Source organism: Rhipicephalus microplus, chromosome 10 (genome assembly GCF_043290135.1).
Source record: "Rhipicephalus microplus isolate Deutch F79 chromosome 10, USDA_Rmic, whole genome shotgun sequence".
NCBI classification, from domain to species: domain Eukaryota; kingdom Metazoa; phylum Arthropoda; class Arachnida; order Ixodida; family Ixodidae; genus Rhipicephalus; species Rhipicephalus microplus.
Genome location: NC_134709.1, coordinates 95,802,996 through 95,819,496, shown reverse-complemented (window position 1 = coordinate 95,819,496; position 16,501 = coordinate 95,802,996). Strand labels below are relative to the sequence as shown.

The following is a 16,501-nucleotide window of genomic DNA, read 5'->3' as shown; positions in this document are numbered from 1 at the left end:
TATGGATACGTAAATGCTGCACTTATTCCGCATAAGACCAGTGTTTTTGACCCCGGTACCAGAATACCGTGTTTAATTAAAACCAGAAGTTCTAGACAGGCCTCCCTTTTGCGTGCTGCCGCCATTACGGGGCAACCACTACAAGATTGCAGTTGATAACTGATGAAAATAGCGATCAGGACCCACCACCTTGTTTCTGGTGGCTTCGAATGCTGTTTTTGCTCTTTCGTGACAAACAATAGCGCTGTTTCGTGCTCAGCGTGCTCCGAGGATTGTCCAAATTAACCAGGTTTTGGCCTATTGTGACCGAAATAGAGGGTTTCCTGCCGTTGAGCAACGCGTAGGCTGGCTGGAGCCAAAGGACCAGTGCGAATGATGCTATTTTCCGGATTCTTGAGGTACGGCCTCTAAAGCTTTTACTGCATTTGCGCACACGTATATATAGGTGCACAGAGTACATTATAAAGATGCGTAGTGGTTAATTTTTTTAAAGGAGCAATGACATCAACTTTTTGCATGTCACGTTCACGGCCTCAGCGTGTAGTTGTTAATCCCCTGGTGACGGTTCGGTACTAATCACGTACCACAGGGACGAATTGCTATATGTAATCTCGATAAGTATGAATAGTGTATAACCCAATTCAAAACAGGTGCCAAACCCGCCAATTTTCAGTGCTGCCAGCACTGCCAAACGGTCCCCTCCCACAGCCCCCCCAACCCCCATCTGATCACGCGGCCACACGAAATAGTGACTCAATTTTCAGTTGACGTTTCTTCTGCTCGGTGAGACGTGTATAGGCATGCCTCCGCCACAGCCGTTGTCGTCGCCGTCGTCATCGGCGTCCACGAGCGATGATCAAAACAGTGGGAAATATGGAATCGCGATGAATCGCGCCGTGGCGAATCAATGTTGGTTTTATCTGCTTCTGGGGATTTATTCTGAAATCGACGCCGGACCGAGCAGTGACGAGACAGCTGGAGACGCACGTTTGCGCCACGCTGGCTGGTAAGACATATGAACGCTTCGTGCGTGTTACTTATTCGCGATGAGCCCATAGCTTCAAATATTCACATTCGCGCACACTAATTCCAGACAAATCACCCGAAGCGGCGAAACGAAAACGCAGAATTAACACGAACGCGCTGCACAAACCAAGCAAAACCAAGCAAGTGAAGCCGTTGCCAGGCAGTCGAGCGTTGCTACCAGGCGGTACCACATGTAGACTCCGTGGTGACAACACAAAAATTGTCGACATCGTTGCGGCTCACTCATCGTCACTTGGCGATGCCACTTAGGAGCTTGCTGAACACGCAAAAATACTGTCGATGAGAAAGATAGAGAGAGAGAGATAGGTTCAGGAGTGGAAAAGACGCAACTTCTGCAGCCCTAATTGGGAGCACGGCTCAGCGCCTGTAGGGGAGGGGGAGGGGAAGAGGACATTGCAGATGTGAAGAAGAGAGAAGAAGAAGAGAAATGGCGACCATGACCAAGGACGTGGCGGGCGGCTTCTATAGCTGGTTGTCTAGTCCAGTGTTCTCAAGGAAGCGAAGAACCGCCTTGAGGAACTGGGTGTGGTGCCGTGCAGGAAAGAGAAGGGGCATCTGTGTAGACGCGGGCAGACCGTGGTGACGAAGTACGGTGAGCAAGACCCCGCGTTGCGCGCGAAGCGCTGGGCAAACGCAGTGCACGCAGGGGACAAGGTTCTGCCAAGCCGATGACGCCGGGCCGCAGGGCAGGAGCAGCCGATGCGCAAGTGAAATAGAAGGAATCTTTTCCTCCTGAAGGAACCCCGGTCAGACAGCCGGGTGACTCATGGCCGGGAATGCGTCGATGAGCTTTGTCACCACCACCTAGTTTTCTCGTTGGTGATGGCTTGGAAGCTCTTTCCGCTCGAAATAGGATAACTTTTCACCCAACGGATGTGATTCCTATTTCACGAAAAAAAAAAACTCGTGCTTACCAAAGAAGCAAACAAACTCCGCATATTATGCTTGAATATTAATGTAACTGTTCCTTGAATACGTAAGATGGTGATTGAGGAACGGCTTGTACTTAGCAATTATACTTGTGTAGGTACGCTAGCAAAGTTTATGACGGGTCCTATGGCGAGCCGGGGTGGCGTTGGGAGCGATAATGATAATAACTTACCTTGGTGTGGTGGTCCAGCTCCGGCGGCCTCATGACAAGCTTGCAGGAATCGCACAGGAGCACCGCGATGCAGATGTGTCCGGAGTGGCACGAGCCCACCGATACAGCCGTTTCTTTTCCAGGGATGGATAACAGAAGCGTTGCCATGAAGCTAACAAAAGCGGTCAGTTCGTTACAAGCATCGTGCTGCGGCTGCGGATCCCATAGCACCCTCACAGCGCATCTCCGCAGCAGGACGTCGTGTTGCTTGGACCAGTTCCGGCAGGTCCACAACAGCCGATCGATGAACACCCCGTCCTGCTCAGCCTGTGGTAATGCATTGCAAATAAATATAGGAATATATGTGGGAGTTTAATGTCTCATATAAGAATATATGTGGAAGTTTAACGTCTCAGAACCGCGATATCAATGAGAGACGCCATCGTGAAGGCCTCCGGAAATTACGACCACCTGCGGTTCTTTGAAGTGCATCTAATTTTAACCATTTTCACCTCCATTGAAAATGCGGTCGGCGCGGCCGCGATTCGAACTCCCCGACGAAGTAAATTTTGAAAACTTGTACTCGGTATTACATAGCATCTACTCATTAAAGATGCAGTACTTTGTCTTCGTTCGGTGACCTTGACCTAGCACAGGAGATCTCGAAAATTTTCATGCAGCCAATGCCGTAAACATTACATTTCAAAATTTTTGACATCACGCGTGGCGATTTTGGCGCGAAATATAACGACCAAACTTCAGTATATTTCTTCCACTAATAATGAACTTGTGATAGCAAAACTTGAAGTGTACGAGTTCTTAGAGTGCACTTTGTCAACCTAAACCAAATTATTGCTTCTTTTCGGTGTCTCTTTAGCAAAATGAACTCACAGAATGCGGAAATTCGGGACGTCGTTTTGAAGTCATGATTACGCCACATGGTCACATCATCACACGTTTTTGTCGTTCTGTCAAAAATTAGCCAGTCCTGGAGGCACTGGAAACCGCGTTATTTACCGGAAGCTTTTGTAGAGTGGCGGGGCAGTGCCATTACATCTACAGAAAAGAATACACAGACTGCTGCTGCTTTCGTGTCGTCTCGGCTTAATGCATATGGGACACTGACAGTTCTGCCATGTGGGTTCTAGCTGAGTCGAATATTTTTTCATTCAACACAGGAAAATTTCCAGTTACAGGCATGCTGAGGACAGTGGTTTTTCTGCTAGGTGTAAAGTTAATTGTAAGCATAAGCCCATCCAAAAAGTTATGACACTGGGTTCAAAATAAGGAATAGGGTTGTGAAGCAGATCACCAGTCTGTTGATAGATACGAATTGGAATGGTATTAGTAACGGTGGTGGCGGCTGTACACGCCGGACAACTGATTACGGATACGTCCTTGCACGCGAAGTACTCAGTTGTTATGACACAAGTTGTTATGAGGTCACATGCTTTGATGTTGAGTGGCGTCGTGATGACATATCGTGACATCATCGCATGATGATGGTGTTGTAACCTTACTGTATTAACGCCGCCGACACTGGGCCTTCTATTCACGGTACCCCAGCCGATGTGCGCATCTGACGAAGCATTTTCGCCTTGAACAGCAAGGCGCATCGTCAAATACTAATGACTCACCGTGATGACGCGGGTGCAGAACCTCGCCTCCGGCTCGGCACTGTCGTCGTCATGGATGGCTTCCCAGAAGACAACGCGCACAAGTTGATCTACTTCCACTGGCGTCAGCAAGTCAGGATCTGAAGGAAAACGGCGAACGGGTCACGTTGTGACAAACGTGTCGAAATTTAGTGTTCAAGTGCATTGGTGAGGCGAATTCATACTAAACTTAAGAATGGGTAATCACGGAATGCATTCGATAACTCTCGTGTTTATAGCTCTGCTACACAATGCAGAATATGTTACAAGGTGAATTATTTGTTCATAGGACGTCTTTGAATGGTAACACCATTTCACACAAGTGCCTAGTGGCGCGGCACTTATTAATGCACGAGAATTTTCTTACTACTCAGGAAAAAGTTAAAGTTATTGTAGCTATCACAACAGAGAGGTTATATTTTACACCGAAATTTTGGGTTCAATATAAATCTTCATTTAATATATTGTACTTACGGAAACAGTAAATGTTCTGAATTATTGGGCTAAAAGCTGCATGCACCTAATAAAAGGCGAGAATTTAGTAATGTCATCACGAGTGATGCGATAAAATCTTGAAAGGACGTCACCATACGACGTCATTATGATGTCACTGATAGCCAAAATTTTTGTATTACTTCATGTGAATTCACAAATTAGTCTTGATCGTAAATTTCGCTGACCAATGACGACTTGTTGACGTTATTATGACTCAACTGTGAATTCACATCAAGTGACATGACATGGTTCACACGTTGATAGGTGGGTCTACGCTGGAGGCAGTAAAACACCGCGTTAGTTGCAGAAATGTTTTGGCGGAGGAAGAGGAGGACTATGAGGTTCATTGCATCGAATTAGAAGACAGAGAAAGAGATGGATCGCGCCTTCAAGTCAACTCAAGCGGATTGATAAGGAAGCCTGGTCCTGTAATACTGAAAAAAATCGACAGTGAATCCGCAGCCACCATTGTTTTCCATAAAACAATGGCAGAATTCCAATAAAGAACGGTGTAAGTCATGGAAACATGGTCTCTTCAACACCATTCACCACGTGTTTACAGAAGGTTTTTTGGGCTTTAGGTTGGAAAAAAGTTACACCCTAGTCACACACGGCAACTTATGTGCACTTTGTGCGAGTGTACTTACGCTCACGAAGTGTCATTTTGGTGGCTCGCTGCTACACAAGAAAGCGAAGTGCACTTTGTAAATGATGGCAATGGCGATTGACGGATTTGTAGCACAACGTATATTTGTTATTTTTGCACTTGTGTCTCATCTTTCGACCACGTTGTCTTCGTGGAAGTAGCATCTGTGGCACATGCCATCTAGAAATAATAGAGAACAACTCACCTACACATGAGCAAGTGTACCTGGAAGTAAACAACGCGACGGACGCAGCCATTGCTGCGCATGTGCTGCCGCATCCCCCTAGCGGACGTGGCCGCAAACAGCCCGACGGTGAAAGTAGCGAGGTTACTGTTGTATTTCATGACATGTTTTATACATAACAATATACATCACAACAAAAACAATGATTTAAACAGATTATGAACGCCACTTTAGGCAACAGCGTCTTTCTGTACAAGTCTTTGGTACCGAGGCTACAATCTTCATCGCAGCCATCGCAGTGAAGTGAGGTTGGGGAGCGCACTTGCCAGCAAGTGTACTTTGCAGGGAGTGACACTAAACTTGCTCGCGTGACAGCGCGCAAACGACATTCACGTCGAAGTGTACTTGTTTGAAGTGCAGGTAAGTTGACAGGGGTATTAGGGATAAGAGTTAAAGAAGAATTTCTTAGTAACCTGTGATTTGCCCATGACTTTGCTTTAATGACTTCAGGGGATCGATTACAGCTCATTATTACAAAACTGGGCACGGAAAGCAGATAAGCAGGCCTGAAAATCAATATGCACAAAATAATGTGCAAAAGTCTCGGCAGGAAACAGCACTTCGCGATTGGTGGAGAGGCGCTGGAAGTTGTAAAGCAATATGTTTACTTAGGACAAGTAGTAATCACAGAGCCGAACTATTAGAGTGAAACATCGACTAGAAGATTATAGATGGAGTGGATCAGATTCATTAATTATTCGTAAATCATTAATGGTGATTTGTCACTAACCCTCAATAGGAAGGTATATAACAGCTGCATTTTGCGAGTACTTACCTACGAAGCACAAATCTGTAGGCATACAAAAATTGCCCGCAGCTTCCCTCGGGGGAACACTGAGGAGGATGCGGAGCATATAATTGGTTAACGGTGTGTTAAAGTGCGAGGGAACTCGACCGGCAATCAACGACTGCTTGCACGTACCACACACGACGTAGTCGGCATAGTCGGTGCCCTTTCCAAACGTATCGCAAAGAACCGACAACGCTTTGGAGTTGTTCTGAATGTTGCCGGTCCGAGTTAAGTTGTTATCGAACCAAAGACGATCACACACCTTGCAGGTGTGGCCGAAGCTTCGGTCGAGGAAGTCGCGCTTGAAACGAGCGTTGGGCGTGGCATACTGCTTGGCGCGCCACGCCGCTACCTCGGCGCGCTTCCGCTCGCGGGCAGCATCGGGATCGGCCTCTCGTCGCCGACGCTTGCACTCGGCTTCCCGTTTTCGAAAGTCCGGGTCCTCTTGTCGACGCTTACGTTTCAAAGCGGCCGAATCCGGTGCTGCTGCTCGACGCTGACGTCTCTCAGCGGCTTCACGTTGTCTAAGTTGAGCATCTTCCGCTCGACGCCGACATTTACGTTCGGCGTCGCGAGCTCTTCTCCGCGCTGCCTTGTCTTCGGACGACGACTTGGTTGCGGTTCCGCCAACACTTTGGCCGGCGCTGGTCGAAGGGACGTCGATCATTGCGACCTCGGACGTCGACGCGCCGTACAAACCAACCGACGAGCGGCAACTGAGCGAGCGAGCACCGACCTTGAGTATATATACAGCGCGACGGCGCATGCACTGTCAGCTGTCGAATGTTCGAGAAGGGGGAGAAGCGCAACGGCGCATGCGCGCGCGTCAGCTGCCGATGTTCTCGAAGCGCGACGGCGCATGCGCGCGCGTCAGCTGTCGATGTTCTCGAAGCGTGACGGCGCATGCGCGCTACATTATACAGCTAGCGAATGTTCGTGAAGAGGAGAAGCGCACGCGGTGTGTAGAGGAGGAAGGGTGCACAGATGGTGGAGGAGTGAAGCGCGCGCGGTTTGTAGAGGAGGAAGGGATGCACAGATGGTGGAAGAAGGAGGAGGAAGCTTGCGGACGGCGCCGCACTACAAGCCTCGAGTATTAGATGCTCCGCATCTAAAAGAGGGTTCAGCTTAAATTGAGGACGACGCAGCGAGCGAGGGAAAGGAACATGACAGATGTAACCTTAATGATTGATATCTGGGGTTTAACGTCCCAAAGCCACCATATGATTATGAGAGACGCCGTAGTGGAGGGCTCCGGAAATTTAGACCACCTGGGGTTCTTTAACGTGCACCCAAATCTGAGCACACGGGCCTACAACATTTCCACCTCCATCGGAAATGCCGGGATTTGATCCCACGACCTGCGGGTTAGCAGCCGAGTACCTTAGCCACTAGACCACCACGGCGGGGCGATAGATGTAACCTTAAGAGACTAGGACAGAGCAGAGTGGATGAGGGAATAAACAAGGGTTAAGGATATCGTAGTTGAAATCAAGAAGAAATTAACATGGGCCGGGCCCGTAGCACGTGGGCAGAATAATCCCTGTTCATTAAGGGGAACAGCCACTGGCTGGATTCTCAGAGAAGGCAAACGAACGACAGAGAGACAAAGCTAGGTGGGCGAATGAGATTAGAAAAGTTCGCAGCTATAATGTACGTGGCCGCACAAAGCACGAGACAGACTGGATTGATTGTCGGATCTTGAAACAGGCGTTTGCCATGCTTTGCGCATAGTTAGGCTGATTATGATGATGATGATGACATATGTACTACTCCTATGATACAGGCATCACGTCATGTTTATGTCACCTGTATGCTTAACTACTTTCCCGTGAAGGCTGTCTATGTAGCACTAGCCAGGGCTGCCCATGTTTCTGTTGGCATCGTTACGAAACACGGAACAATTCGTTAAATAAAACATACGCACTGTTTAACATACGTCTGTGTGTCTATTTGTATAAATCTTAAGCGACATTTTGAAACGTTTCGCTCAAATAAAACATTACACCAAGTCACCATCTCTATGCACGCTTCCCATAACGTCCATTGCCATGATACATGGGACCGGCAGTTTTTTTACACAGACAGACAGACATTAATGTGTCAGTCTCTGCTTAGCATTGCTTGTCAATATACTGCGCTCTTGGTGTCCATGAATTCAGGCGTTGATGAACTATTACGCTTGCGTTCCATAAACGCCTTTCAGAGGCGTACTTCCAAGCGTCCATCGGGTGTTATTCGAAGGTCAGAAATGCGGTCCCTGCCAGCGCAAAGTTATCTTTTGGTCCATCTATTTTAGATGCGGAGCATCTTATACTCGCGCCTTGTAGTGCGCCGTCCGCGCCGTCCGCACCGCTTCTCGAACATTCGACAGCTGACGCGCACGCATGCGCCGTCGCGCCGTCGCCCACTCTTCCACCATCTGTGCATCCCTTCCTCCTCTACACACCGCGCGCGCTTCACTCCTCCACCATCTGTGCACCCTTCCTCCTCTACACACCGCGTTCGACATCTACAATTCTCCTGATTCTCCAGTGGACGCGCATGTGGCGTCGCGCTTCGAGAACATTCAACAGCTGAGAGTGCATGCGCCGTCGTGCTGTATATATACTCAAGGTCGGCGCTCGCTCGCTCAGTTGCCGCTCGTCGGTTGGTTTGTACGGCGCGTCGACGTCCAAGGTTGCGGTGAAATGAATTCCAACGAATCCACAAACACAATGATCGACGTCCCTTCGACCAGCGCCGCCCTTTCGCATACGTGTGTACGTGTTCACTCATTTAACACCCCCTCCTACAACCACGTTAACCAATTTAGCCATCGACCCAAGTAAGTCGCAATTTAACACCCCATTTCACAACCACGTTAACCAATTTAGCCATCGACCCAAGTAAGTCGCACTTTAACACCCTGTTAACCAATTATATGGTCCGCATCCTCCTCAGTGTTCCCCCGAGGGAAGCTGCGGGCAATTTTTTTACGCTTACATTACAATTACTAATAATAAGATCCCTCATACTTTGCTTGGCATCATTGCGTTAATTTTCATTATTATCTGTCAATGAAAAACAATCTCAAATTTCTACTTTTTCTACCCCTTTCCCCACACACACTCTGAGAGAGAGAGAGATAAAAGAAGTCTTAGTTTCATCATTTTGTATTGTGCCCTACAAAAGAAAAAAAGCACCCCAAAAATATAAAAGCACTCCAAAAAGGATATCTTTCATTTCCATGGTGTGCACCACCATCAACGTTCTCCACACACCCAAGCCAGACAACGCTCACAAAACATTTTACTTTGATTCCAAGGCTAGTCGCCTAGCATCTGCGAGCCGACACCATTACAATGGGCATTATCACGACAAGTCAACGCCGTTCACTGGGTCTGAGAGAGAGAGAGATAAATAGAGAGGAAAGGTAGGCAGGTTAACTAAGCTTGGCTCGGTTGGCTACCCTACACTATGGGTGGAAGAAAGAGAAAATATTAGAAAGGAAAGAGATAGAAAAGAAGAGGAGTAAGAAAGAGAAGGATGAATAGTAAGCTCGAGACTACACAGCATGGGGTTATACTGTTCTTTCACAAGCGGTCGTGAAGTCTGGTGGTCCTTACGAATTGCAAGAGGGCTTTCGTGGCTTCGCGTGTATGGGAGACCGTCGGCCAAGGTCCCAGGATCTTCTTCTTTAAGCGGTCGTGAATCCAGCTGATAGAGCTTGGCTTCCACAATACGTCGTTCAAACTGGTGTGCTGGGCAATGGCATAGAATGTACTCAAGCGTTTCCTCGCTGGCGCAGATGCTGCATGCCGAAGTGCTCGGCATGCCAAGGTGATGAGAGTACGCATTCGTAAATGCCACGACCAACCTCATGCGACACATAAAGTTTCAGTGCATTGTGGGAGCCCGGATGGCAAATGAAGTTGCAAGTTTGGGTCGATAGAATACAGGTGCGTGTTGGAGAAACCCGGTGTATTTCATTGTAGGAGAGTTATACGGCGAGAAAGTGATTGTAGTCGCCTTGCAGCGTCCATTTTCAAGAGTGCTATGGCCGTACGCAGGTCTTGGTCATGAGCCGATCCAGCAGCTTCATTCGCATGATCATTGCCGACAATTCCGGAATGACTCAGCAACCATTGAAATACAATATCATGACCTTCCTTGAGCGCTTCGTGGTAGTCGTGTCTTATCTGATATACTAATTGTTCGTGCAACCCGTGCTGCATAACAATTCGCAGTGTCTGTAAGGCTGACCTCGAGTCGCAAAAGATGGCCCATTGGTTAGGTTGCGGTCGAAGAATGTTCTTTACTGCACCGCGAAGCGCTGCCAGCTCTGCTGCTGTCGACGTCATGGTGTGAGAGATCTTGTATCGAAGCAACACATTATCAGATGGAACAACCACTGCTCCTGTAGTGTTGTTGAAATTAGTGGAGCCATCGGTGTAAATATGTATGCAGTCGAAGTACTTTTCATCTAACAAACGCAATGTCAATTGCTCGGGGCTCTCGGTGATATGCGTGCCTTCTTAACGATTCCAGGAACTGATAAGCGCACGTCAAGTTGACGTAGACTCCATAACGCAGCTGCTGGATGCATCGCAAGTTTGAAGCCAGATGGTAATATGTCCTGATGTTTTGTCACAATACCACAGAATGAATAATGGGGCCTCCGCGCTGTCAAACACGCTAAATGATGGGACGGTAGCCGTGATAAATGCCGAATGTGTACTCTCAGTGTCTCGACAATAATATTTGTTGAAACCGGCTGTCTTGTGCGATAACCATAGCTGCCACTGTCGATGAGCATCTTGGAAGGCCAAGACATGTCCGAAGTGCTTGGGCTTGTACGCTCTGTAGTGCACGGACGTTAGTCTTGCACGTTTTGGACACAACAGGAACGCTGTACCCGAGAATTCCGAGAAAGAGGGCTGTATAACGCTGCAACATGGAGTGCACGGATGGGCCCCATGATTTTCCGGCGACAAACTTGCATACATTCTTAATGCCAATAAGCTTTCTCTTAAGGTAAGCGACATGCGGGCTCCAGGTTAGGTCATGATCTACGATGACACCTAGGAATTCAGGACTTTTCTTATATGCGATTCCTCTGCCATCGATGCACAATGGGTAAAAAGACATCGGTTTACATGTAAATGCCGCCGCTGCGCATTTTTCTGGGCGATAGTCAAACCTTGCTGGCGAAGGTATGTCGATGTCATTGTTGCCGCTTTCTGTATCCTTGCGCGCACTTGAGGCCGTGTCACGCCGGACTCACAAATGCAGATATCATCAGCGTAGAGAGATATATAAGCCGTCTGTGGCAGCGCTTCAGTGAGACCCACCAGAACCAGGTTGAAAAGAGTCGGACTCAAAACGCCGCCTTGTGGCCCCCCACGACTTGTGAAATGCTTATTCGTAGGCTCATCTTCAGTTAGAACGAACATGAATCTTTCTGTGAGGTAGCTTGTTACCCATCGAAAGACATGACCTCCAAGTTCAGCTGCTTCAAGAGCATTGAGAACAGCCTCATGGGTCACGTTGTCATAGGCACCTTTCGAGTCTAAGAACAGAGCAACAGGCAGCCGCTTCTTAGCTTTCTGTTGCTGAACAGAGGTCACTAAGTCAATGATGCTATCAATTGAGGACCGACCTCGTCGAAAGCCAGCCATAGCATCAGGATAGATGTTGTAATGTTCCAGGTACGATTCCATGCGTGTAAGCAGCATCCTCTCTACGACCTTGCCGACGCAGCTTGCAAGTGCTATGGGCCGGTATGATGCGAAATCCAATGGAGACTTTCCGGGCTTCAACAAAGCCACTAGACGACTGCACTTTATGGGGACCCTGCTACTAACTGCAGCGGATGATCACCGCGGGTTCACGCTTAGCGTGCCGCAGAGCCGCTACTTCATTCACTCGCGTGTAGCGCACCGCTCCGCGCGCGCTCAACTAATAAGGCGTTTAGCGCGGCGCGGAAAATAGACAGTGCTCTAATGCAAAAGTACACAACACTTTATTGCCTCTGGCGGCACCCAGAACAACAGTACAACGTCCGCTCCCGGGACACGGGTAGCAAAGGCACCCGCACGCGGACGTTCACAATAATGGCAAAACCGCGAGCACGTTGCAGCTGGCAATGGTGAGCTTTGACACGCCGGTCAGGAAAAGGTCCCTCGCGGCTATGCTGCGCACTCTCACGATGGCCAATGGGCCTGGTCGCGAGTGTTAGGGCAAACATCGTACGCGTAGGCCTACGGCAAGTGCGGCTCGTTGTGGTACGACCACTTCTAGCACTAGGCACCGCTCTGGGCTTAGCGTACCTCCAAGCCAGCACTCAAGAGCCACTAAGCACAGGCTCGTCAGACCCCGACGCAAAAGCTTTCAGGTCTGCGATATGGGCATGGCTGATTTTTTCCAAAAGCGGGTCTTTCAGCAAGTACGCGAGTGGAAACCAAGCTTTTTCCACTCGGTACGGACCAAGCCACTTTGGAGCGAGCGAAGTTGAGAAACCCTTGCTCGCGTCGCTAAGAGCGTGGTTGCGCTTCAGGACGAGGTCACCCACCTTAAATGAAAGTTGGCGACGTTTTAGGTCGTACTGGGCCTTTTGCTCAGCCCTGGCCGATGCCAAACTTTGCCTCGCTCTACTGAGAGCTCGACAAATCCTGTCCCGAAGTGTGGAAGCGTAAGGAGAACAGTCTGCCGGTTCTTCCTCGTCTCCGAGCTGGCATTGCATGACACTGGTCACCGGAATTGCCAACTTCCTTCCGAAATTAAGGAAGGCGTGAGAGAAACCAGTAGAGCCACTCTCGGAGGCTCGGATTGCAAACGCGAGTTCACTCAAATGGTCTGCCCAGTCCCTTTGATTTTCGGCAAAGGCCACCAACATCGGTTTGAGTGTACGATTGGTTCGCATCGTCAAAATGGACTGGGGATGGTGGGGCGAAGTGGTGCAGTGATCTATTCCTAGGGAACGGCACGTATCACCAAACACCCGAGCGGTGAAATACGACGCATTATCCGTGATCAATCTTTTCGGAAAGGCGAACCGGCAAAACACTTCCTGTAGCCTCTCTAGCACCGCTCGCGCTGTCACTTTCCGCAGCGGAAACAGCTCCACCCATTTAGAAAAATGATCAACAACTACCATCAGATGTATGAACCCCTGCTTACTCCTGGGGAACGGCCCCATTAGATCGCAGGTGGGTTCTTGCCACGGACGCTCACTGACAATCGGTTTCATCAAGCCGGGCGGCTTGCCACCCCTTGATTTCACCGTTTGACAGACGTGGCAGGAACGGCAATAGCGAAAAATGTCACGCTTCATGCCAAGCCAAGTCACAACCTTGCTCAGTTTCGCAAAAACTTTAGAGCCACTCAGGTGACCGGCAATGGGTTCATCATGAGAGGCTCGCAACAGTGCGGCTCTCAGACTTTTGGGCATAACCACCTTAACGGTCGATGTACTCGTCGTCAGTGGCTATATAGTTCAGCAGGAGCCCGTCATGGTCCAGCAAAATCAATCCGCCGGGGACTCAGCGACACACGCTGTTTCAGCCCCCTAATCACGCCCGCCGCAGAACAAGCAGCGTAACGGCGCTCCGCGCCTCTCAAGACGGTTTAACGGCGCCCGCCGCAAAGCAAGCAGCGTATAAGGCGCTCCGCCCCTCCGAGACTCGAAACGGATCACTCTGCTGAGCCTTCAGTAGCTCTTCGCTGCCGAAAGCAACTCCCATTCTCCCAGAGGAGTTTGGTATCGCACCCACTCAGGACCGCAGCAACCGCCACGTGCACGGCGTCACGGGTTCGCTCTCGGCACGGTGGCCTTCGGAAAGTTCCCCCCGCTCGGCCGCTACGCAGTGCGCCGCTTACCTGCATAGCAGCCAAGGTCGTCCTCATGGGGACTCCCCCTTTTCGCCGTTGTTTCGCCCCCGGTGCTTGCCAGTGCTAAGGCACCGCGAGCGGCCGTCGCACCGAAATCCAGGTTCTCGGCAGACAACAGGGGCATGAGATAGTGCGTCAGCTACCACGTAGGAGTGTATTCACCACAAAAAGGGGTGACGACACAGGCGGGCGCCCGTTGATAGAGGCGGTGGGCTCTTTGTGCAACGCGGCATGCCACGGAGCAGACATGTTGCGACGAGCCCGGATCGCGCAGGCGAACTGGCTCGCTGAGACTAACCAAAGGCTTAATGAGCCTTTGATACCACGTCGGGCGCCAGTATGGAGACCCCGCTACTAACAGCAGCAGACGATCCCCGCGGGTTCACGCTTAGCGAGCCACAGGGCCGCTACTCCGCTCACTCGCGTGTAGCGCACCGCTCCGCGCGCGCTCAACTAATAAGGCGTTTAGCGCGGCGCGCCAAATAGACAGTGTTCTAATGCAAAAGTACACAACACTTTTTTGCCTCTGGCGGCACCCCGAACAACAGTACAACGTCCGCTCCCGGGACGCGGGTAGCAAAGGCACCCGCACATGGACGTTCACAATAAGGGGAAAACCGCGAGCACGTCGCAGCTGGCAATGGTGAGCTTTGACACGCCGGTCAGGAAAAGGTCCCTCGCGGCTATGCTGCGCACTCTCACGATGGCCAATAGGCCTGGTCGCGAGTGTTAGGGCAAACCTCGTACGCGTAGGCCTACGGCAAGTGCGGCTCGTTGTGGTACAACCATTTCAAGCACTAGGCACCGCTCTGGGCTTTGCGTACGCTACCAAAGCCATCACTCAAGTAAATACGCCTGCCGGGGTGCCCAAGGCCACCTATTGGCGCCATCTATCGCCACGTGGTGTTAACAGAGCAGAAAAGCAAAAGGGTGTGGCCGTGTGGCGGAATGCCCGCGAAATGGTCGCGGGCGCGCCTCAGATTCCCACAACTTCCACTCATCAGGCCCCATTCCATCATTTCAAGACTTATTGAAAATGTCCAGGAGACAGCGCTGGGCCTGCGGGCCTAGGTGACGTAGGGCAGTATAGGTCACTCCATCCAGACCTGGGGACGATGAGCGTCTGCATGTGTTCAATGCTGCATGAAGTTCTTCCATAGTGAATGCAACCTCCATTTGCTGATCTCGTGTGACTGGAAAGTCCTGTGGCAATAGATCAATCGGTATAGAGATGTCGCCGGCGATCTTTGCACAAAATTCACCAGAAATATCCAGCTGTGAGCGACGTTGATGTACCGCCAGAACGGCGAATTGATGACGCTGTTTCGGATGTGAGTGAATACCTCGAAGAGTCCTCCACACGGGAGACAAAGGCTTTCGATGGTCTAGTTAGTCACTAAAACTCTTCCATCGTTGCTCTTGGAGTTTTTGCATTCGACGCTGGATTTTCTTCTGATCAGCAACCTCCATTTGCTGATCTCGTGTGACTGGAAAGTCCTGTGGCAATAGATCAATCGGTATAGAGATGTCGCCGGCGATCTTTGCACAAAATTCACCAGAAATATCCAGCTGTGAGCGACGTTGATGTACCGCCAGAACGGCGAATTGATGACGCTGTTGCGGATGTGAGTGAATACCTCGAAGAGTCCTCCACACGGGAGACAAAGGCTTTCGATGGTCTAGTTAGTCACTAAAACTCTTCCATCGTTGCTCTTGGAGTTTTTGCATTCGACGCTGGATTTTCTTCTGAATGCGTCTGGATTCTCTGAAGTCAGAGATAGATTTTGTGCGTCTGTATCGTCTCTCGGCATGTCGGCGGACCGCTCGAAGTTGTTCCCACTCTTGGTCAAGCGCGGTACGTCTCGATTCTTTCGAACATATCTTTGTGGAAGTCTCCATCGCACACAAAATCCCTTCTTCAATGGATTCCAGCGGTTCGTGCATGCACTTGCTCTACACTGATATCTGATACTCTTTCCAGTCAATATGTCTTGAGTGTCCAGAGGAAGAGGAATTGTGCAGACCTCCGACTGTCACGTACGTGGGGATATGGTAGCTGCCGTAGGTTTCAATATCTGTGAACCATTGGACTTTCGTGACAATGCTATGTGACACTAATGACAAGTCCAGCCAACTGCTATAAGTTATTCCTTGGAGTTAAGTAGTGCTGCCGTCGTTCAGCACCTGAAGCCTGTGCTCTGATGCGAGATCAACTAGGTTCGAGCCTTTTCGGTTTGTCCTAATGCTTCTCCACAGTGGATGATGGGCGTTGAAGTCACCCGAGGAAGATGAAGTGATTTTCTTGTGGAACACATCTTGCGGTCTGTGCTGTTTTTTCTGCGTTCCACAGCGCAACAGCGGGGTCTCCAGCCCCCTACATCGTGGTCATGGATGTACAATCCCCGGAGATCCCGCCCAGTACCAGTTCATCCACGGACATTGCTTCAAGAAAGCGTGGTAATCCATCTAGTGAGAGCGAGGACACCAAGCTGTACTCTGCATCAGACTACGAGTCCTCGGAAGACGACTTCGAACCTGTGCTCCACCGCAAGGCCAAACGAAGAATCATGAACGCATCATCGGCATCAAGTACAGCCACTGTGAGGACAGTGCCTCAGCGATGGCCTCACTCCATTCTGTTTGTGCCGCTGACTACTACTGCCAATCTATGCTT

The 16,501-nt window shown here is 49.9% G+C and overlaps 1 protein-coding gene across 1 annotated transcript in view; it reads right to left on the bottom strand.

The window, feature by feature from the left end:
- Nucleotides 1–2,161: 2,161 nt before the first annotated feature.
- The window catches only part of LOC142774334 (uncharacterized), a 46,439-nt gene continuing 32,099 nt past the window's right edge, over nucleotides 2,162–16,501 (bottom strand). The window contains exons 4-5 of the mRNA XM_075874728.1: nucleotides 3,766–3,884; nucleotides 2,162–2,455 (exon numbers count right to left, since the gene is read on the bottom strand). Coding sequence (XP_075730843.1) covers nucleotides 3,870–3,884 — 15 coding nt within the window. The 3' untranslated portion in view covers nucleotides 2,162–2,455; nucleotides 3,766–3,869. The remainder of the gene's footprint in view (nucleotides 2,456–3,765; nucleotides 3,885–16,501) is intronic.